Source organism: Plecotus auritus (assembly GCF_963455305.1).
Source record: "Plecotus auritus genome assembly, chromosome: 13".
Taxonomy (NCBI): Eukaryota; Metazoa; Chordata; class Mammalia; order Chiroptera; family Vespertilionidae; genus Plecotus; species Plecotus auritus.
Genome location: NC_137779.1, coordinates 28,213,595 through 28,233,680, shown reverse-complemented (window position 1 = coordinate 28,233,680; position 20,086 = coordinate 28,213,595). Strand labels below are relative to the sequence as shown.

At 58.7% G+C, this 20,086-nt stretch overlaps 2 protein-coding genes across 10 annotated transcripts; one reads left to right on the top strand and one right to left on the bottom strand.

The window, feature by feature from the left end:
- Positions 1-1,548: 1,548 nt before the first annotated feature.
- On the top strand, positions 1,549-8,838 carry PLA2G3 (phospholipase A2 group III). Of its 2 annotated transcripts, XM_080649540.1 has the most exons (8): positions 1,549-1,704; positions 2,271-2,488; positions 4,481-4,613; positions 5,045-5,179; positions 5,453-5,760; positions 6,452-6,581; positions 6,690-6,806; positions 7,621-8,838. In XM_080649540.1, the coding sequence occupies exons 1-8, from the start codon at positions 1,553-1,555 to the stop codon at positions 7,790-7,792; spliced, it is 1,365 nt and encodes a 454-aa protein (XP_080505666.1). In that variant the 5' UTR covers positions 1,549-1,552; the 3' UTR covers positions 7,793-8,838. The 2 variants fall into 2 exon arrangements, with proteins under 2 accessions (XP_080505666.1, XP_080505665.1); XM_080649539.1 differs by lacking the exon at positions 1,549-1,704 and having other exon boundaries at positions 1,837-2,488.
- Positions 8,836-19,561, bottom strand: INPP5J (inositol polyphosphate-5-phosphatase J). 8 transcript variants are annotated; one of them, XM_080649535.1, is made up of 14 exons: positions 19,521-19,561; positions 18,836-19,043; positions 16,027-16,658; positions 15,558-15,674; positions 15,346-15,454; positions 15,059-15,175; positions 14,539-14,714; positions 14,007-14,118; positions 13,777-13,886; positions 13,447-13,630; positions 10,488-10,625; positions 10,246-10,323; positions 10,028-10,132; positions 8,836-9,605 (listed from the first exon to the last, which is right to left on the bottom strand). In XM_080649535.1, the coding sequence occupies exons 2-14, from the start codon at positions 19,025-19,027 to the stop codon at positions 9,096-9,098; spliced, it is 2,580 nt and encodes an 859-aa protein (XP_080505661.1). In that variant the 5' UTR covers positions 19,028-19,043; positions 19,521-19,561; the 3' UTR covers positions 8,836-9,095. The 8 variants fall into 8 exon arrangements, with proteins under 8 accessions (XP_080505661.1, XP_080505658.1, XP_080505662.1 ...); XM_080649532.1 differs by having other exon boundaries at positions 16,027-17,198; positions 19,291-19,549; XM_080649536.1 differs by having other exon boundaries at positions 16,027-16,060; positions 18,836-19,040; positions 19,291-19,549.
- Between the last annotated feature and the right edge of the window lie 525 nt (positions 19,562-20,086).

Sequence of the window (20,086 nt, the reverse complement as noted above, 5' to 3'; positions counted from 1 at the left end):
CAGAGGAGCAAAAAGAGAAAATTTGTTTTAAATGAGGAAAGTTTAAAGGACCTTGGAGACAACATGAAGCGTAACAACATCCGCATCATAGGGCCACCAGAAGGAGAAGAGGGAGAGCAAGGGATCAAGAATCTATTTGAAGAAATAGTGACTGAAAACTTCCCTAACTTGGTGAAGGAAAAAGACACACAAGTCTAGGAGGTGCTGAGTCCCAAACAAGATGAATCCAAAGAGGCCCACACCAAGACACATCATAAATAAAAGGGCAAAGGTGAAAGACAAAGAGAGAATCTTAAAAGCAGCAAGAGAAAGACAGTTACCTACAAGGGAGCTCCCATAAGACTGACTAAGTGAAAGAAGCTAGTCACAAAAGGTTACATACGGCATTCCATTTCTATGAAATGTACAGAACAGGCAACTCTGGAGAGACATGGAATATACTAGTATTAGTAGCTACTCAGGGACAAAGGTGGAATGACTGTTACTGGTTACAGGATTTCTTTTTGGAATGATGGCAACGTTCTGGAATTAGGTAGTGATGATAGTTGCACAACTATGAACATACTAAAACCATTAAATTGGGGCCCGGCCAGTGTTGCTCAGTGGTTGAGTGTTGACCTATGAACTAGGAGATTGCTGTTCAATTCCCCGTCAGGGCACAAGCCTGGGTACCAGCTCTCCTTCCCTTTTCCTCCCTCCCCTATAGATGTCAGACCTGCAACAGTTTGAGGGCTTTTCCTGCTTTCTCCCTCTTTTAGAAAATATATTTTTTTATTGATTTCAGAGAGGAAGAGAGAGAAACATCAATGATGAGAGAGAATCATTGATCAGCTGCTTCCTGCAAGACCCCTACTGGGGATTGAGCCCACAACCCAGGCATGGACCCTGACCAGGAATTGAACCGTGACCTCCTGGGTCATAGGTTGGTGCTCAACCACTGAGCCTCGCTGGCCAGGCCACACCAGCTTTTTTAGGTGGTGGGATGCTGAATGATACATTGGCTTTGGGACATAGAAACATATGCAGGATATAGCCCCTTCCTGATGGATGAACCACCCCTGTCTCTTGGGAGACACAATGCCTGCTATGTCCCCAAGGTGGCCATAGTCCAGGGACAGAGGTGGCTGCAGCTTCAGCCTCCTGGGCCACCCTCTGCTCCTCTGGGGACCTTAGTCCCTTCAAGTTCAGAGCATCAGCCCTGCCCCATGTTGCTCTCCCGTCCTGCTCTGGCTGTGTCTCTACCTACTGCCTATTAGACCAGGAGAGTGACTTCTGAACTAGACCTATGCCTGGACTTCCAGGAATCCCTGGGACGCTGACCCCTGGCTATGTCAAGAGCCTTTCTAAGAACCAGGATTTGGAGGGAGCACCCAGGGCACACCGGCCTCTTTCCCAGAAGCCTCCCTTTCCCAGAATTTGGGGGGTTGGGTGGGAGGGAGAGTTTGTGACCACAGAGCCTCAGGCCTGCCCTCACCTCTTTCACCCAATCCATGGCCCTGCAGCTTCATGGAGGTGGGTGTATGGCAGCTTCCCCTGGGGTACAGAGATGAGGATGAGTTCCAGGAGCCTCCTCGGAGCCCCTGCGCCCGCTCCCTCCCCAGGGAAGAGGTGGTACCGTCTCCTGGGGCCCAGGGCTCTGGCTTCCACAGTCCCTGTCCAGGCTGGGCTGCCAGCAGGTGACTGGATGGCAGTGAGAAAGCCGGGGTGAGTGGGGGCGTGGGCCTCGGCGAGTGCACTCTCAGCCAATCAGCAGCCTGTCCAGCGGGTGGATTCAGTTACAAGCTTGAGATCACCCCATACGCCAACCTCCTTCCTCCCCCTCCCAAAGCTCCATTCATTGGCCCCGCTGCACCGGGTCTGCCCGGCACCGTTTCCGTTCAGCTCCTGCGCTGCTGCCTCGTGGGCCGGCCGGGACCGCCAGGGAGAGGCATCCCACCGCGGGCGCTTTGTCTGACGGGGCTGGGCCAGGGCGGGATGAGGCTTCTGAGAAGGCTGTTGGGGGTGCTGAGCTTCCTGGGGGCTGCCCTGGAGGGCTCTTCTGCCCTCCGCTGGAACAGCACCTCCTGCCACCTGGCCAGGTCCATCCCCGGCAGCCCCTCGGGGTCCCTAAGCTTCCTGGGCAAGGATGCGCAGGGACTGGCTCTGGTCCATGCCCACTGGGATGGGCACGGGCGGCTGCAGGCTTGTCGCCGGCAGGAGGAGCCGGAGCTCACCGCAGCCTTCAGCGCCCTCTGCGCTGGCGAGATCTCCCGGGACTTCTTCGTCCACAGCCCCGGCCCTGAGCTGCAGAGAGCCCTGGCCAGGCTTCAGCGTCAGTGGGGGGCCTGCCGGCCGTCTGCCCGGAGGCCAGCAGGAGTGAGGGAGAAGCGAGCGGCAGGGCAGCGTGGACCACCCGGCGCGGGGCAGCCGCGGGAGAAGAGAGGCTGGACCATTCCTGGCACACTGTGGTGTGGAGTCGGGGACTCTGCCGGGAACTCCACGGAGCTGGGTGAGCCACGGGGGTGTGGGCTGGGGGGCTGGGGGTGGGGGAAGTTCGGGCTTTCGCCCTGGCCTCCACTCTCCCAGGCTGTGTGTCCTTGAGGCGGTGACTTAACCACTCTGAACCCCAGTGTCCTTATCTGTAAAATGAGGGTGGCCATACGTCTCATCATGGGAGGCTTAAATGAGGTCATAGATGGGGAAGGTCCTACTCACACCTGGCAGTCCTCGTTCATCACCGTCAGGGAGGGGACAGGCTGGGCTGGATCCGGGCTCAGCTGAACCAAATCCGGGCCTTATGAGCACAGAGTGGCCAGTGGGGTGGACGCTGAGACCCAAGGGCCTGGGTTCACATACCAGTTTGGCAGGTCCACGCTCTGCGGGCCAGTTCCCTCACCAGGATCCTGAAGGGACACCTGGCTGGCAGGGCTGCGGCGAGCTTGGGTGTGGGAAGCCGGGCTCTTGCGAAACGCTCAGTAAAAGGCATTATCGCTCAGATGGCTTTTCTGCACTCTCAGCACAGCTGCCTGTGGTGTGTGCGGAGGGCGGGGGGAGGACTTGGCGCCCGAGCTGGGGCAGACTGGCCTTCTGGCAACGCTTCATCATGCCAGCACCCAAGGTTGCACCCTGCCTGTTTGTCATTCCATGCCACACACGTTCACGGCCTCACAGTGGTATCTGGGTGTGAGCTCGGGTCTGCCTCCGCAGTCCCTCCCAGGCGGATCTTCCCGCGGCCTGGGCTCCTGGGTAGGCTGCCCTGCACTTGAAGTTGCACCGCCCAGGCTGTGCCTGGGTCTTCTCTTTCAGCTTTGAAATCGTGAGCCCTGCCCTAGCCGGTTTGGCTCAGTGGATAGAGCGTTGGCCTGTGGACTGAAGGGCCCTGGGTTCCACTCCAGTCAAGGGCACATGCCCAGGTTGTGGGCTTGATCTCCAGCAGGAGGTGTGCAGGAGGCAGCCAATCAGTGATTTTCTCTCATCACTGATGTTTCTATCTCCCTCTCCCTTCCTCTCTGAAATCAATAAAAATCCTATATAATAAAAGGCTAATATGCAAAGCAACCAAACGGCAGAACGACCGGTCGCTATGATGCGCACTGACCACCAGGGGGCAGACGCTCAATGCAGGAGCTGCCCCTGGTGGTCAGTGCGCTCCCACAAGGGGAGCACGGCTCATCCAGAAGCCGGGCTCACGGCTGGCGAGCGCAGCGGTGGTGATGGGAGCCTCTCCTGCCTCCACAGCAGCACTAAGGACGTCCACCTGCCATCAGTCAGACATCCCTCAAGGGCTCCCTTTTTTTTTTTTTTTTTTTAAATATATTTTTATTGATTTTTTACAGAGAGGAAGGGAGAGGGATAGAGAGCTAGAAACATCGACAAGAGAGAAACATCGATCAGCTGCCTCCTGCACACCCCCCACTGGGGATGTGCCCGCAACCAAGGTACATGCCCTTGACCGGAATCGAACCCGGGACCCTTGAGTCCGCAGGCCGACGCTCTATCCACTGAGCCAAACCGGTTTTGGCAAGGGCTCCCTTTTTTTAAAAATATATTTTTTTGCTTTTTTAGAGAGAGGAAGGGAGAGGGATAGAGAGTTAGAAACATCGATGAGAGAGAAACATCGATCAGCTGCCTCCTGCACACCTCCTACTGGGGATGTGCCCGCAACCAAGGTACATGCCCTTGACCGGAATCGAACCTGGGACCTTTCAGTCTGCAGGCCGACGCTCTATCCACTGAGCCAAACCTGTTAGGGCCCAAGGGCTCCATTTTATTATATAGAGCTCCCAAGGCTTGGCTGAGTGACCCCCTGAGCACATGAATTTCATTCACCAGGCCTCTAGTATATTAAATACATAAATAAATAAAAAGAAACTGTGAATCCCATAGAGGGAGACTGATTTGCCTGAGGCCACTGGGTCTCCGGTCCCAACATCACACGGGCATAGCCAGTGTGTGGTTCCTGGGACCCTGCTGAGCTGGTGCCCCCCTCCACGCCCTACAGGTGTCTTCCGGGGCCCCGACCTCTGCTGCCGGGAGCATGACCACTGCCCACAGACCATCTCGCCTTTCCAGTACAACTACGGCATCCAGAACTACCGGTTCCACACCATCTCTCACTGCGACTGTGATGCCAGGTTGGCAGTGGGCAGGGGGGCTGGGGCGGAGTTACTCAGCTCCTGGGTGCAGAGACTGGGATTCCAGAGCATCTTAAGGGTTCAGACAGCCTGGGACCACCATGCAAGTGGGAAAGCTGAGGGCTGAGTGGAGAAGGAACTCTTCATTTAAAAAATATATATATTTTTATTGATTTCAGAGAGGAAGGGAGGAGAGAGAGAGAGAAACATCAATAATGAGAATCATTGATGGGCTGCCTCCTGCACGCCCCACACTGGGGATAGAGCCCACAACCCCGGCATGTGCCCTGACCTCCTGGCTCCTAGGTCGATGCTCAAACGCTGAGCCACGCCTCTTGGACCCCTGCCACCTGCTGGTAGTGGCTGGGGGGCTTGGGGAGGAGCCAGGGGCCCTCTGTGGCCTGGGGACCTGAGTGCTGGCTCTGTGGCAGGTTCCGGCAGTGCCTGCAGAACCAGCAGGACTCCGTCTCAGACCTTGTGGGCGTGGCTTTCTTCAATGTGCTGGAGACCCCCTGCTTTGTGCTGGAGGAGCAGGAGGCGTGCGTGGCCTGGTACTGGTGGGGCGGGTACGTATCAGCCCCCTCTGGGCCCTTTCCCAGGGAGGGAGGCTGTTTGTCTGTCTTCCAGGGAATGATGCCTCGTTCTCTCTGTCCTCTCAACAGGGCGGGGCCCAGAAGGCAAACATTCTCCCTCCCACCCCCCTCACCCCCATGCCCCACACAACCCAGTGGGATGAGGGGTGGGGCTGACCAAGCCTTGGTCTCCATGGAGATGAAGGGGGGGAGCTTCTAGAAGCGGGGATTCTGGGTTATCAATTGCCATCCATCGCCACCTCCTAGGTGTAGGACCTACGGCTCCATCCCCCTCGCCCGCCTCCAGCCGAAGACCCTCTACAATGCCTCGTGGAGCTCCCCAGCCGTGGCCCTGACTCCCAGCGCCCCGAGCCCAGCCCCCAGCAAGCCGCGACAGAAGCAGCGCCCTTGGAAGTGGCCACTAGAGCGGGAAGGATCCCAGCACCCCAGCAAAGACAATGCCGCAGCCCTCCAGGCCCCCGAGGCCTCCCCCAGGCCTGATCTGGCCCCCACAGCCTGGCTGGAAGTCACCCATTCGGGCCATCAGGGGCCTCCGGGTGCCCTAAAACCTCAGGGTGAGCTCAGAACCTAACCTGGGGGGTTCCTGTGGGGAGGAGGTGTCCCGGCCTCTGTGCCTGTGTGGAGGTCCTGTGTTACTTCCTTTCCTGCTCCACGCTCTTCCCGGGGTCTCTCTCCTTCCCTCAAGCCACACTGCAGCCACAGGGATTTCCATAAGCTTCCAACTGGACAATGCCGCTGCCCTCGGAGCCCCCACCCTTCTCCTCTTACCTGAACTGACAGTGTCCCAACACCCTTGGGCCCTCGGGTACTGGTTCTGCGAAACCTACTCCTCCGTCGAAACTTGAGTTTCACAGATTTCATTTGGTCCCACAAAAGCAACTTGCTCTCTCCGACCTCTGGGCCTTTGCACATGCTGTTCCTTCTGCCTGGAGCACTTTCCCCTCCTTGTCCTCTCTCCCAGCCGAGCTTAGCAGCCTCTGCCTCCAGGGAATCTTTTCTGACCACCCTCAGCGCTCTGGAGCCCCACACGTGTGTGTGTGTGTGTGTGTGTGTGTGTGTGTGTGTGTGTGTGTGTGATATGTGTGGCGCTATGAGGGCACAAAGGCATGAGATGGAAGGAGTCTGTGTGTGTGTGTGTGTGTGTGTGTCTGAGCCCATGTGCTGGTGTTTCTTCTGGATGGCAGTGGGCATGGAGGGAGGCCCCCTGGGGGGACTGGGCTCCCCTCACCACCACACTGCCCCCAGTTGCCCGCCAGGCCTGCCGCAGCTTCCGCCACCTGGACAATTGTGAGCACCAGATCGGGCCCCAGGAGACCAAGTTCCAGCTGCTCAACGGTGCCCGAGAGCCCCTCTTCCACTGCAACTGCACGCGCCGGTGAGGCCTGCTCCGACCCTTGGGGGTGGGCTGCCCGCTGCGAGGCACTGGGAGGGGGCACCTGGCTGGCGAGGCCTTTCCCCAGCCTGAGCCTGTCTCTGCCCTCAGATTAGCACGATCCCTGAGGCTCCACAGCCCACCCACAGATGCCAACATGCTCTGGGAGCTGCTGGGCACGACCTGCTTCAAGCTGGCCCCGCCCCTGGACTGTGCTGAGAGCCCAGAGTAAGTGAGAGCGGAGTCAGAAGGGAGGGGCACTCTTCCCAAGGGGGTGGGTAGCCTATGCCCGCCTGGTGCACCTGGGGCAGAGGTCAGGGACCTCTGAGCTCCATTGTCCTCTCCCTACGCCCTGGTGCCTGGGTTCAGGCCCATATGGGCTGCATCTTTTTTTTTTTTTTTGATTGATTTCAGAGAGGAAGGGAGAGGGAGAGATAGAAACATCAAGGATGAGAGAGGGTCATTGATCAGCTGCCTCCTGCACACCCCCTGCTGAGGATCCCACATCCCAGGCATGTGCCCTGGCTGGGAATCGAACCGTGACCTCCTGGTTCCTGGGCCGATGCTTAACCACGGAGCCACACCAGCCGGGCTGGATGGCATCTTGACTCTGTCATTTACTTCCTATGTGACCTGACGAGTTGAGTCAACTCTCCACACCTCTATGTTGTTATCTGTAAAATGGTTATAGACGCCGAGGAAATGGTGTGTGTGAGGTGCACCCAGCCTAAGGCCCGTGGACACGTCGTTAAAACGCTTGCTTAACTCACAATCTCATTTCGAAGTCTGATTCTCAAAGCCAGCCCCGTGCTACTTCTCCTATTTCACACGTGAGGAAACAGGCCAGACTGGTCCAGGTTCCTGCAGCCGCCAGGCCAGCCGCAGAACCCAGGCCGCTGGGCTGGTTTATTCTGCCCCCTTCTAGGATCACCACCCCTCCCCAGCTCCAGCCCTGCTCCCCGGGGCCTCCGCTCCTGTGTCCACAGAGCAGGGTGAGTCCTTGGCTGCCGTGACCGCCTGCCCCACTTTTCTCTTCCCGCAGCTGTTCCAGGGGCCCCAGGGCCATCAAGGTGTCGGCTCGGCACTTAAAGCGACTTCAGCGGAGGAGACTCAGGGGCACAGGCACAGAGCGGGGGCAGGCCCGGCCTTCGGAGCCCCCAAAGGCCCCCCTGTCATTCTATGACCGGTGCCTGCAGCAGACCCAGGCAGCCTGAAGACCCAAGAGCTGCAGACACCCTGGAACCAGGGACGTCGGTTCCAGCGTTCACGCCCAGAACTGGACCCGTGGCTTTGCTAGGCCCCGGGGGGGTCTCAGCCTCTTTTCCACGTGTTACACTGAATGGTGGCCCGGGCTTTTAGGAGGGGGCCAAGGCCCAAACGCTGGACTATGCCTCCTGCTGTGCTGGGTGACCTTGGGCTGGTGACCCAACCCCTCTGTGCTTGGACTGTGGCATTCAGGAGGCTCATTCTGATGCCCTGGGCTGGGACCTTGCCAGGGCACTTCACTCCAGATGGGAATGGGGCAGGGGTACCGAGGGGCAGCAGCCTCGGAGGTACTGGGAGGAGGCGCACGTACGTTCATGTTGCAACGGGAATACATGTCTCAGGGTCTGGCCCAGGGGAACCTGAGCGCCTGCGTGCGGAGGCCCCAGGCAGCAGGCAGGGAATGAGGGATGCCACAGAAGTGCCTGTGTCTGAATCCAAGATCAGGGGCCCTAGAGAGGGACTTCCCAGCTCCCCTTCTCCCGGGAGACCCCTTCTCTGAACAGCTGCTGGCCCACTCACTCTGCCCTGACCCTAAATTCCAATCTCCCCTGTGCCTTTGAGCAAGGGGCCTCCTCCCCCAACCTGAGTCTTGGTTTCCCCTTTAAAAAGGAGCAGGATAAACAGGACCTACCTACCTCAGAGGGTTGTTGAGGGTTATGTGAGCCGATGCATGGCCAGCGCTTAGGACCTAGTAAATATCCCCTCCCTCCAACGCACTGCCAAACCGTGCTCGGGTGCCTGATTTTGAGAGGCCTCACGCAACCTCTTGGAGGCCTCAGTTTGCTCACCTGTGAAATGGGACTAAGAACTGCTCTGGACTCAACACCACAACTCAGGGCTGTGGTGCCGATTAAAGGAGATGGCGTGTGTAACGTATACAGCTGGTGCCCGGTGCTTGTCAGATCCGTACATTCTCTCCTTGAGTCCCTTTCTCTGACTCCCCCTACCCCCCCCCCCCCGAGACTGCTAACAAGTTAAGAAGGAGTCGGGAGCGAGGCTAGAGAATTTAATTCCTAATCAATGACCTCTAGGATCGCCCTTCTCCCATCCCAGATGGGGGCCTAGGTCGGGCTTTGCTGATTGTCACAGTTGAGGTGTCAGGACTGAGTTTAAGGGACCCCAGTTGGCCATCCCTGGCCGGGACAGAGTGTCAGGTGTGGAGAAAGCTGGAGCAGCAGCAGGAGAGAGGCAGGTGGGTTTACAGACTGGGTCAGTGTGGGAGCCACCTGTACCCGCCTGCCCACCCCAGCTTCAGGGCCCCAGGCCCCCTTCCTCCAACTTCTGCCGGCCCTGAGGGCTGGGAGACAGGCTGTCGGGGGTCGGGGCCTCCTGGTCAAGTTCCCAGGGGCCACCACCTCCAGGGTCTACAGTCTCAAGGCGCAAGGCAGGCAGCAAGCCCAGGCTTCGAGGCACAGATGGGGGGAGGGTCCAGGGACCAGGCAGCCCAGAGAGCCCCTCCTCACTACAGCCCTGGGTGCCTCCATCACTGCTGCCCCTGTTGGGGGCCACACAGGGCAGGCGACGGCTCTGGGGTGAGGGGCTGCGGCTGGTGCCCCGGCGTTCACAGGAGGAGGGCCGGAGGGCCAGGCCTGGGAAGCGGGCCAAGCCTGGGCTGCGGCTCCGGTGCCGCTTGGACTTGCCAGGGCTGGGGCTTCGGGACTTGGGTGCGAGCAGCTCCAGGGTGCTGTCATCCTCCTCCTCCGAGCTGGTCCCTGAGCTGTGTGTGCTGCTACTGGACGACTCCGAGGTAGGCAGCGAGATCTGGCGGGGAGGTGGGTCGCTGGAGTGCCCCGATCCCCAACCGGCCACCGACTTCTTCTCACCAACCCCCAACTTCTCCTCATTAGACCCGGGGAGGTCAGGCTACATGTAGGGGGCCACGGAGCAGAATGTAGAGGCCGCGCCCTAGCCGGTTTGGCTCAGTGGATAGAGCGTCGGCCTGTGGACTGAAGGGTCCCTGGTTCGGTTCCAATCAAGGGCACAGGCCCTGGTTGTGGGCTCGATCCCCAGTGTGGGGCATGCAGGAGGCAGCTGATCCATGATTCTCTCATTATTGATGTTTCTATCTTTCTCTCCCTCTCCCTTCCTCTCTGAAATCAATAAAAATATTTTTTTAAAAAGCAGAGGCCGTGGCATTTGAACCGGATCTTCGGTACTCCCGGCCGTGCAGTCTGGTTACTCACCTGGAAGGGCTCAGTGACTCCAATGAGGCTGCTGTGGGTGTGGCTGTAATAGCCCAGGATGAAGTCTCCATGGCCCTTGGGCAGCGACTCCTCACTGAATGTCACCTGGTGGGTCCAGGGCATAAGCCAAGGTTGGGGTCAGAGAGATAGCCACAGCACACACCCCCCCACAAAAGGCAGTGGGGACTTCTTCCCCTCCCCCCGCTTCCCTTGAGTACCTGGTAGTTGTTCCTGTCCACATCCTCGTGTTTGGCCCAGACATAAGCCACATAGTCCTTGCAGTGGCGGAAACCCACCTGGGGGGGGACAGGAATCAGGGCTCTGACCCCTGGGGCCTGACCCCAGCAGCCTCCCTGAGTGGCATCAAACTCTGGAGAAGCCATGATTCCCACCTGGGGACCCAGTTGCCCTCCTGCAGGCCCTTCCTTCCCCAAGTCGCTGACCACTTCGCCCTTCTCACCCGGTACAAGCCGATCCAGTCCCAGGAGCTCCGGGCGAACACGGTTTCCACGCGGTACCTCACCACAGCCTGCTCCGGCCGCACCCACTCTTCCGCCACCTCCAGCCGCACCAGGGGCATGTCGTCCCTGAAGGCAAACTGCCCAGGGGCGGGGGCAACATCAGCGAAGGCCCTCTAGCAATTCCAGGCACCCTTGGGCCTGAGCCAGCACACATAGGCTGAGATAAGGGCCTTTGAAGCTACTGCAAAGACGGAGAAACTGAGGCAGAGCAGGTCTAGGATAAAAGCTAGGCTTCCTGCCTCCCAGCCCAGCTCCTTCTGCTCAGAGCGTCCTTAAGGAGTGAATGAGAACACAGCTTTGACGTTCGTAGACCATGCGTTTGGCCCTGGATGTCATTGACAGGCTGCAGGACCCTTGGTGAGTTTGTTTTTTCCTTTTTAATATATTTTTACTGATTTCAGAGAAGAAGGGAGAGGGAGAGAGAGAGAGAGAAACATCAATGACGAGAGAGAATCATGGATCGGCTGCCTCCTGCACGCCCCCTACTGGGGATCGAGCCTGAACCCCGGGCATGTGCCCTTGACCGGAATCAACCCTGGGACCCTTCAACCCGCAGGCCGACGCTCTATCCACTGAGCCAAACCGGCCAGGGCTTGGTGAACTTTTCAACCTCTCTGAATGCCAGGGCTTCTGTCTATAAACCTGGATGATCTTACTGAACTCTTGGAGCTGTTGGGCAGATTCAATGAGACACTGTTTGTGAAGCGTCCCATACACTTCCCAGAACACAGCGTCCCATACACTTGTATGCTAGTAAGGGAGACACAGTGTGCTGGATATTCTGGGGGAAGCTGAGCACCCCTGAGTGGGCCAGAAAAGCCCTGGGTAAAGGGCTGGAGACCTCACGTCACTTCTAGGCTCTGCTACTAACTTGCTCTGCGACCTCACGGAAGCCCCCAGCCAACCCAGCTCTCAGCTTCCCCTTCCGTATAGTAAAGAGGTGACTATGACCCTGTCATCAGTCCATAAAGACAATTTACAGCCACGAGCACCCTCCTCCCAGGGTCACCCGCATGGGTGGGGTTGCCGGGGTGGCAAGTGGCCAGGGTAGTGGCTCCTCCTCTGTCCCTCAGAGAAGGACTCAAGTGGTGCCAGCCTCAATCTTTTGTCTGCTTCCTGTTGATCTGGTTTCAGGTTTCCCTCCCGCAGCTTCTGAGCCAAACTGTTCCAGAAAAAAAAACACACAAAACAGCACATCCTCTCACTGCCCCTGGGCTCCAAATCCCAGTCGGGCCAGGTTGGGCTCTTGGGAATGGCCTCCATGGGTCAAAACTTCCACTAACACCCCCCACCCCCACCTCCCACCACTCATTCTGATTGTGTTGCTTTCTGGGTAAGGAAACTGGGAGGAGAATTTGGACATCTTGGGGCCTGCTAAGGCATTCAAAGGGATGACATATGTCAGGTGCCCCACACGGGGCCTGGCATGTAGTCGGTGCTCCACAGGCAATGTTTTACAGGGGACAGAGTCCCGGATGAGGAGGGAGGGTCAGGGAAGGACATCCAAAAGGAGTGGTTCTCGAGGTGAGGGTTCAACCTCACACCTCAGCCTTTTACCAAAGGTCACCGGAGGCCAGACACAGGCAGATTGTCTTTCCCAGCTGCAAATACTGGCCAATGTCCCACTGACCGACCATGTGACAAAGTTATCAAGGAAAACATTCTCTGGCCTGCGGCTCCCCCTTATCCGATCAAGAGATCGGAGGGCCTGGAGTTGGGTTTCAGGGCTGGAAAGATGGAATCTACCCAGCTCTGCCACTGAGCCTGTGTGGAACTCAGGGCACACGTCTACCCCCCTAGGGGCTTCGTTTTCCCCATCCGGTTGGGTTACAGTCTCCGGGTCCAGTTCTGACATTCTTGCATTTCCTCTTTTTACACTGGCCGCTAGGGCCTCAACCCTAAACACAATGCTCAATTATAGTAACTATTTAGAGTTTAGTTTTGTATTCTTTATATCTCTACTCCCTCTCCCCATAACTACCTTACTGTTATTATGCCTGGCATGTTATAAAGCCAAATGTCATGATGGTTCATTAAAAAAGAAAAAAATAGCCCTAGCTGATTTGGCTCAGCGGATAGAGCGTTGGCCTGTGGACCAAAAGGTCTCAGGTTCGATTCTGGTCAAGGGCACATACCTTGGTTGCAGGCTCCTCCCCGGCCCGGGCCTGGTCAGGGTGCATGCAGGAGGCAACCAATCGATGTGTTTCCTCTCACATCAATATTTCTCTCTGTCTTTCCCTCTCTCTTCCACTCTCTCTAAAAATCAATGGAAAAATATCCTTGGGTGAGGATTAAAAATAAAATAAATATAAAGCTGCATGGGGTTAAAGTAAACATTTTGAGTTTGCTGGCCTTATTATATACTTGAATTTTAACATAAGTTGCCCTAAACCAGTGGTTGGCAAACTGCAGCTCGCGAGCCACATGCGGCTCTTTGGCCCCTTGAGTGTGGCTCTTCCACAAAATACCACGACCTGGGCAAGTCTATTTTGAAGAAGTGGCATTAGAAGAAGTTTAAGGTTAAAAAATGTGGCTCTCAAAAGAAATTTCCATCGTTGTGCTGTTGATATTTGGCTCTGTTGACTAATGAGTTTGCCGACCACTGCCCTAAACCTTTCTTGGAAGAAGGGAGTTAGAGATGAGTGGAAAAGGCATGGGCTTTGAAACCAGGCTCACCTGGGTTCAATTCCTAACTTTCCCCTTTACCAACTGTGTGACCCTGGGCACGTGATGCTGTGTCTCTGAGCCTCAGTTTCCCCATATGAAAATGGAGATCATAACCCACTCCCACTCCGCTTCAACAAATGGGGACTGCCAAGGGCAGGTACGAGGGGTGGGCTGTAGAATGCTGAGCTGGGCTTGGGGACGTCATGCGAAGAGGGTGAGGCCAGGACTCACATGCAGGACGAACTGGGCAGCCACAGGCTTGTGGTCACTGACGGTGTATTCCATGTGGCTTCGGTAGCTGTGCTGGGTCACCTGGAGCCAGTGGCTCTGCTGTCCGGAGGGGCTTCGACCTCCACCTGGAACCTTGACCTTCCACAGGATACGGTCTGTCCAGGCTGGCTTCCGCTTTTTGGCACTGCGGTGGGCAGGCGTAAGCCCGAGTTTCCGGGGCAGTGGGTCAAGGCACAGCCCTCAGCCTTGCCTCCCGTCGCTCTTCCCTGTCTTCCTTATCTTGAAGACCTCAGCCCACAGCCCCCCACCTCACCCCAGAGCTGAGCTCACCTGGTATCATATTTGTTAGTCCCCACGTCAAACTTGAAGGTGGGTGCAAAGTTGAGGGGCCCCTCCTGGAAGCCCTTGAGGATGGGCCAGGTATCCTTGGCCATGTTGAGCTGTGAGGGGCCAGAAAGGAAGAATTGGACCACAGCTTGGGCAGGGCAGGTGAGGGCAAAGACCATAGCCTGGGGTCCAGGTGTGCTAAGGGTTTTGGGGTGCAGGCTGGGATTCCACACCTGGTCCTTCTCCCAGAGCTGGTGGAGCTGGTTGTTGTCAATGGCGAACTTGACGAAGTGCAGGTCGTAGCTCTCAATGCGGAAGTTGAGGTCCCCGAACCAGAACACAAGGCTGTTCGGGGGTGGAAGTCAGTGGGGTCCATGGGGTGGAAGAGCCCAACCCAGATATCTTCTGCACCCCCATCCAACCCCACAACGCTGGATGCCCCTAGCGATGACGAAGTGGCTGGGTGGCCGCAGAGCCCCCAGCCCACCACCGAGTAGCAGGGAGCTGTGGATCTGGAAAGCCAGGTTCAGACCCTCAGTAAGGCTCTGCCCCTCAGCAAAGCGCCACTCTGCAGGCTCGGGTCCCATCAAACTTACCCAGCATTCCGGTTCCTAGACGGATGGTGACCCACCTCCATCAGCCCCGCCTTTTCCCTCAAGACCCACCCAGGATAGTATCAAGTTTCTCCTTGCCAATTGGGGGGTGGGGGGGCGCGCACCTCCACCAGCCCCGCCCAAGCCCCACTCGGCCCCGCGCCGCCCGTACTCGTGGTCCAGGATGCCTTGCGCCCCGGGCCCCTGGAACTGCTGGAGGCTGAGGATGGTCTGGAAGTTGTCTTTGCGCTGCTCCGCCTTGTCCATGTGCGCGGGCAGGTGGCAGTTCAGGAAGCAGAGCATGTGCCCGAAGGCCGCCAGGCGCACGCTCACTCCACCCTTGTTGCCCTTGGGAGGCAACGGTGGGCAGGTCATGAGTGGGGTCCAGGCAGGAGGCGAGGCGCTGGGCGGGGGCGCACAGGGGAGCGGGGACAGCCAGCCCCGCGGAGGAGGCTTGGAGAGGGGTGGGTTCTTAGCAAAAGGGGCAGGGCCCTGGGACCCCCACCTGCCAGGACAACAAGGGGGCGGGGTCTAGAAAAATAGAATGAGGTGGTGGGCGGGGCTGGGGAGCGACGGGCCTCAGGGGGAGGGGTGGAGCGTGGAGAGGAGCCCTTGACCGTGCAGGGGGTCTGGGGACTCATCCACGGACCCCTCAGGGCTCCGTCCGCTCGCGGCCACTCGCGCGCGCTCACCCAATAGCCACCCAGGCCGGTGCGCGTGCAGTCGGTCTGCACGTCCCGCAGGAAGGGCAGGTGGTAGTACTTGGCGAACAGCAGCAGAATGACGCCCTGCATCCGCACCGTGCTCACCTGCGGGGGAGGCGGCTTGGCCCAGGGACAGGGCCCGACTCCCGCTTCCCCGCCCTGGCCCTGGCCCTGGCCCGTCCTTAAGGTCTGCTCCTCCGTCCTCCCTTTTCACAGACCCATCGGGCCCGGCACCCAGGGGTCTCTGCCCATCCGGAGGGTGAGGGAGGCATTACCAGCACGAAGTTGAAAGGCGCGAGCGCATCCATGAAAAGCTCGCTCCACTGATCTGTGAAGAGCGCGTCCTTGAGCCTCTTGTTGATCATGGAGTTCACTTCCTGCAACCTGGGGTGTGGGGTGAGGTGAGCCGGAGGGTTGAAGGACGCCCTAGAAGCCCCTCCCATGGGTGAGGGTCTGGGGGGAGGGGGCACCCACCCTGTCCCCTCACCCTATGGCGATCATGTCTGTCCTGTCGCTGTCATCGCTGCCACCGCCCAGGTGGAGGAGAGATGTGACGTCGTCAGGGGGCATGGCGGTGCCCACATTCCACGTGACCACAGTGATCCTGCGGGGGGGGGGGGTGCCAGAGTAGGAGGGGTTACTGCTGGGCGCCATTCTCTCATCTTCAATCTCCCTCCCACAGGGCTCTTTCTGGGGAGGGAAACTGAGGCAGGTGTGGGTGGAAACCCCCAGAAGGCCCCTCATTGGGCCCGTATCCCTCCCTCCAGACTCTCCCAGGGGAAATGGATTGAGATAAGGGCGGGCAAGTCCCTTAGGAGGGCATGCTGTCTTCCGAGTGTCCCCGAGGGGGCCCAGCACCCCGAGGACTCTCCCCAAGGCCGGCAAACTAGGATAGGAAGGATGGCTAGTCTCGGGGCTCACGCCCCCACCATCTTCCTTGGAAGAAGCCCCCTCACCAGAAGCCGGGGTCGCTCTTGCAGGTGGGCTGAGCTGACCAAGAGGAGGAGGACGATGAGGTGGGTGTAGACGAGGAGGTGGTGACTGGGGCTGGAATTTCTCGGGGCTGAAAGCTGGGGCTCAGGCGCCCGCCAGGCCCTGCACCCTGGGTGCCAGGCCTGGGGAGGGCCATCTCAGAGGCTGGGGCCACACAGGGGGAGCGGTTGGGAGAGCGGCTGGGGGAGCGGCTGGGAGACCGGGGTGGCTTGGGCAGAGGCGGGGGCACAGTCTGAGCTGAGGGGGCCCCTGGCCGGAAGGTGGGGGACAGCAGTCCTGGGGAGCGCGTGCCAGGCTCTGGAGGGCCCTGGCTCACATCCAGGGGCAGCGTCTGGGTTGGCCGGGGCAGGATCGGATCCTCAGGGCTGCTGCGGGGGGCCTCGGGCCTGGCTCTGAAGGAGGGGGAGAGCCGGGGGTCTGGGGGAGATTGGATCAAAGATGGGGAGACCGCAGGACTGGATGCCTGAGCTGGAGGCTGGAGATGCCCTTCAGACGGGGGGAGAGACCTAGGGGCGGGGGCATCCCTCTGTTTAGCTGGTGTCGGTCCCACAGAGGCCGGGGCTGATGTCATGGATGCTGGAGCCAGGGTCTGTTCCTGAGAGGGCGACAGGATAGGACTGGGCATTGGGGAAGACGTGGAGGGGGCCTGTGGGTGCTGCTCCTCAGATGCCAGGGCCAGGCTCAGGCCGGAGGTGGCCAGTGCTGGCTTGGGTTTCACAGAGGCAGGTACTGTCTGCTTCTGGTCCCTAGACATGGGAGCCAGCCTGGGCCCCAGGGTGGCTGGTGGCAGCCTTGGCGCGTCTGGGAAAGACATCGCCAGCTGCCCCGGGGATGTCGGAGCCAGGATGGAGCCTGATGTTGCTGGAAGAGGCTTCGACGCAGCAGCGGCAGACACCACCAACTGGCCCACGGACGCTGGAGCCAGGCTGGCGCTGTGGCAGGTGAGAGCTGTTTTCTGCCCTCCAAGGGTAGACAGCGGAGCCAGGAGGGGTCGAGGAGATGCCAGAGCCAGCCTTGGCCCCTCCGAGGAAGGTGGCATACCAGCACGTGGCCCCAGAGGTGCCAGAGCCAGCCTTGGTTGCAAGGGCACAGGGGCTGCGTTCTCCTTGGCTGGGAGCTGAAAACTCGAGTCCACCTTGTAGAGGACAAGTTAAAAACACAGGGTAACCCTAACCCGTGGCTTGGGCCCCGACTTCCATATTAGACCCCAGAAGACTTCATCTAGCTAAGAAAGGTACATCTTCCCAAGAAAGTTCTTCCTCATATCTTACCTCAATCCATCCTGCTGCAAATCAGCTTCTTTTTGGGGGGGAAACAGGACACTGAACCGTATCCCCTCCCTCAAGTTCGACACCTCTTTCAGAGTCGGGGAAACTAAGACTCCTGACTCCAATGAGGCAGAGTGTAGTCCGAACCCTCCTGGCTGGCACCCACTCCCTGGAGTGTTGGGGGGCTGGAGCCGGCTTTCCTGGGCAAATTCCCTGCCATCTCTGCTGCTCTCATGGGCAAGGGCTTCTGACCTGACACCCCAGATCTGCTCACTCTGGACACCCTAGGTCCAGCCTGCTCCATACCTTCCTTCTTCCACAGCTCCCAGGAGCCCTCAGGTCCCCCCAGCACACATTTCACACCGTGGTCACGGCCCTCTCTGTCCTCCTCACCCATCCCCAGAACTCCATGCAGGAGCAAGAGCCTGGCTGAGAATGGCCATGTCTGTCCCAAGCCCAGCTCTGTGCGACCTTAGGTGAGCACCTCCTTGCCCAGGGCCTCAGTTTCCCTGTCTGCAAAACAAAGGAGGTGGGTGGAGGGTCCCTGGCCACACCTGGTTCTTGGAATACCTTAGTTTCTTTTCTTTTCTTTTTTCTTTTCATTTATGAGCCCAACGTTTGCTAGGATTCTACTTGAGCCCTACGGAGGAGTCTCTCTTTGCCAAGCGTGATTCTAATGTTCAGAACAAGCCCAGCATTCTGTTGGTTCTGGCGTCACACCTCTCTGTGCCAGGTTATGCCCTCTTACCCCCTTCACCTTCTCTCCCACTCGTGAGGACTGGTAAGCAGCCTCCTTCTGTCCGGCAGGTAAAATGGGGGTCACCCGGCCCCTGGAGAGACCTCTTTTTTTCGTCCCCATCTGTCTCCTGTTTCTTGTCCTCTGCCAGCGAGGGCAGACGATTCACATTCGCCCCGGGGTGGCCCCATGCCGGCCTCCAGAGATGCAGTCTGCCTGCATCCCGTGCCCTTCTCGGTCCAGAGAACCTGAAACTCTGCCTCCACCTCCCTCCCCAAACTCAGCCCTTTAAGGCTGCATTTTGGGCATCCTCCTTGGCTCCAGGTATCCCACTGTGCACCCCCCACCCACCACCACCACCAGCAGCAACCACCACACCGCCCCCAGCACTAACTACTTAGACATCCCAGATGTCACAGTTTTCGTCTTCAGGGACAAGCCTCCTTATTTTGCATTGGCTCAGAGAGAACAAGCAAGTTGCCCAAGGTCACACAGCAGCGCTGGAGCCCAGCTGGGTCCCCTAACACCACCAGTCCAGCGTTCTCCTGGGGGCTCCTGGAGATAGCTAACTCCATTTCTCTCTGGATGTCCCATCACGGCCCCCTCAGGCCCCAGGGGGCCCTGTTCACCCATCCCTGCTCAGTGGGCAGAGGAGAGTGCCGGCCCCTCAGCCAGGGGCACCGGGGTGCCTGCAGTGTGTGCAGTGTGTGTGTGGGGGGTGTGGGACCAAGGATCAGGAATGGAGAGGCTAGGCTTTAAGGGTCTTACCTTGGAGGGTGCTCCAGTTTGGAAAACCCCGTGGGGCATGGGCAGGGGGCCCAGGCCAGCCAGGGTCCCTGGCCTCCTGCTGCCACTGCTGCTGTGGCCCTCCATGTCTGCAGCCCCTGGCAGCCCGGGCTCCCACAGGCTCCCACAGGCTCCGGCTCCAGCTCCTCTGCTCCCGGGAACCAGTGATGTCATCAGCCGTTTCAACCTGCTGAGAATTTAAAGGCACAGGCATCCCAACCTAGAGGTGGTCAGGGCCAGGTGGCCTACCCTCTGGGAACCCTTCCAGCTGACTGCTGAAGTTGGAACAGTCATGGGGGTGTGGGGAAGAGTGCCCACTGGCTTGGCCTGGGTCCCACCTGGCAGCATGGAGTAAGCTGTCTGTCTGTCTGTACCCTCCCGCTCCCCCCACCAGTAGGCCTGGCTGGCCCTTGCTCAAGGGAGGGGCATTGACACACCTGAGGGTAAAGTAGAGCCAAGTGACTCGAAGTCAGTACCCTCCTCAGGGCCTCGGGGACACCTGAGTCCCTACCCTGATCCTGTGACCTTCCTGGTGTCCTGCCAGCTCAGGACTTGCCTTGGCCCCCACCCTTGCTCCATTTTCAGGCCTCGGTGCCTGCCCCCTGCCTGGCCCTATCCTTCTCATCCCAGAGCCAGACACTCAGGCTCTAGCTACTGGAGTCCCCACCTCAGCCTCAGCACGGCCCCTCCTCTTCTGCAGACACTTCCGCTGCTGCAGGCCCTGGGACGTCCCCACCCACAGCCAGGCCCTTTCCAGCCCCGGACCTCTCAGCTTTCCTTTCTCCTGGACTCGGTGGGTGTGGTTTGGGAGGGAGACACGTTCAAGGTCACCTGGTAAGCTGAGGAGGTCTCCTGAGTTTCAATGAGGAAAGGGAGCGCCCTCAGTGACCCAAGACCAGTACGAGCCGGTTGGGGTACCGGAGGAAGGGAATCGGGGCGTAGGAGAGCCAGCAGTGGGAGAATGGACTGGCAGGAGGGTCCTGGGAGCTCCTTTGGCCAGAACCTAGCACAAGTCATGTTCAACAGGCCCAGGGAAATGTTTGTTGAATGAATGAATACATGAACGAAAGAGAAGAGGGAAAGAGTGACAAAGTTCCGGGATGTCTACGGGCCCTCTCCTTCCTCCTCCTTCCTGTTCTCATTCTTATCTGCTAAGCCAGCGGTCGGCAAACTCATTAGTCAACAGAGCCAAATATCAACAGTACAACGATTGAAATTTCTTTTGAGAGCCAA

What these genes read in the sequence shown, in the direction of transcription:
- PLA2G3 (XM_080649539.1), top strand. Translation starts at nt 1,975, where the DNA reads ATGAGGCTTCTGAGAAGGCTGTTGGGGGTGCTGAGCTTCCTGGGGGCT. An exon ending in CACTGCGACTGTGATGCCAG is followed by an intron (nt 4,614 to 5,044) that starts GTTGGCAGTGGG and finishes GCTCTGTGGCAG; the next exon opens with GTTCCGGCAGTGCCTGCAGA. An exon ending in CACTGCAACTGCACGCGCCG is followed by an intron (nt 6,582 to 6,689) that starts GTGAGGCCTGCT and finishes CTCTGCCCTCAG; the next exon opens with ATTAGCACGATCCCTGAGGC.
- INPP5J (XM_080649530.1), bottom strand. Translation starts at nt 19,432, where the DNA reads ATGGAGCAAGGGTGGGGGCCAAGGCAAGTCCTGAGCTGGCAGGACACC. An exon ending in CCGGCCTGGGTGGCTATTGG is followed by an intron (nt 14,715 to 15,058) that starts GTGAGCGCGCGC and finishes TTGCCTCCCAAG; the next exon opens with GGCAACAAGGGTGGAGTGAG. An exon ending in ACTAACAAATATGATACCAG is followed by an intron (nt 13,631 to 13,776) that starts GTGAGCTCAGCT and finishes TGCCCACCGCAG; the next exon opens with TGCCAAAAAGCGGAAGCCAG.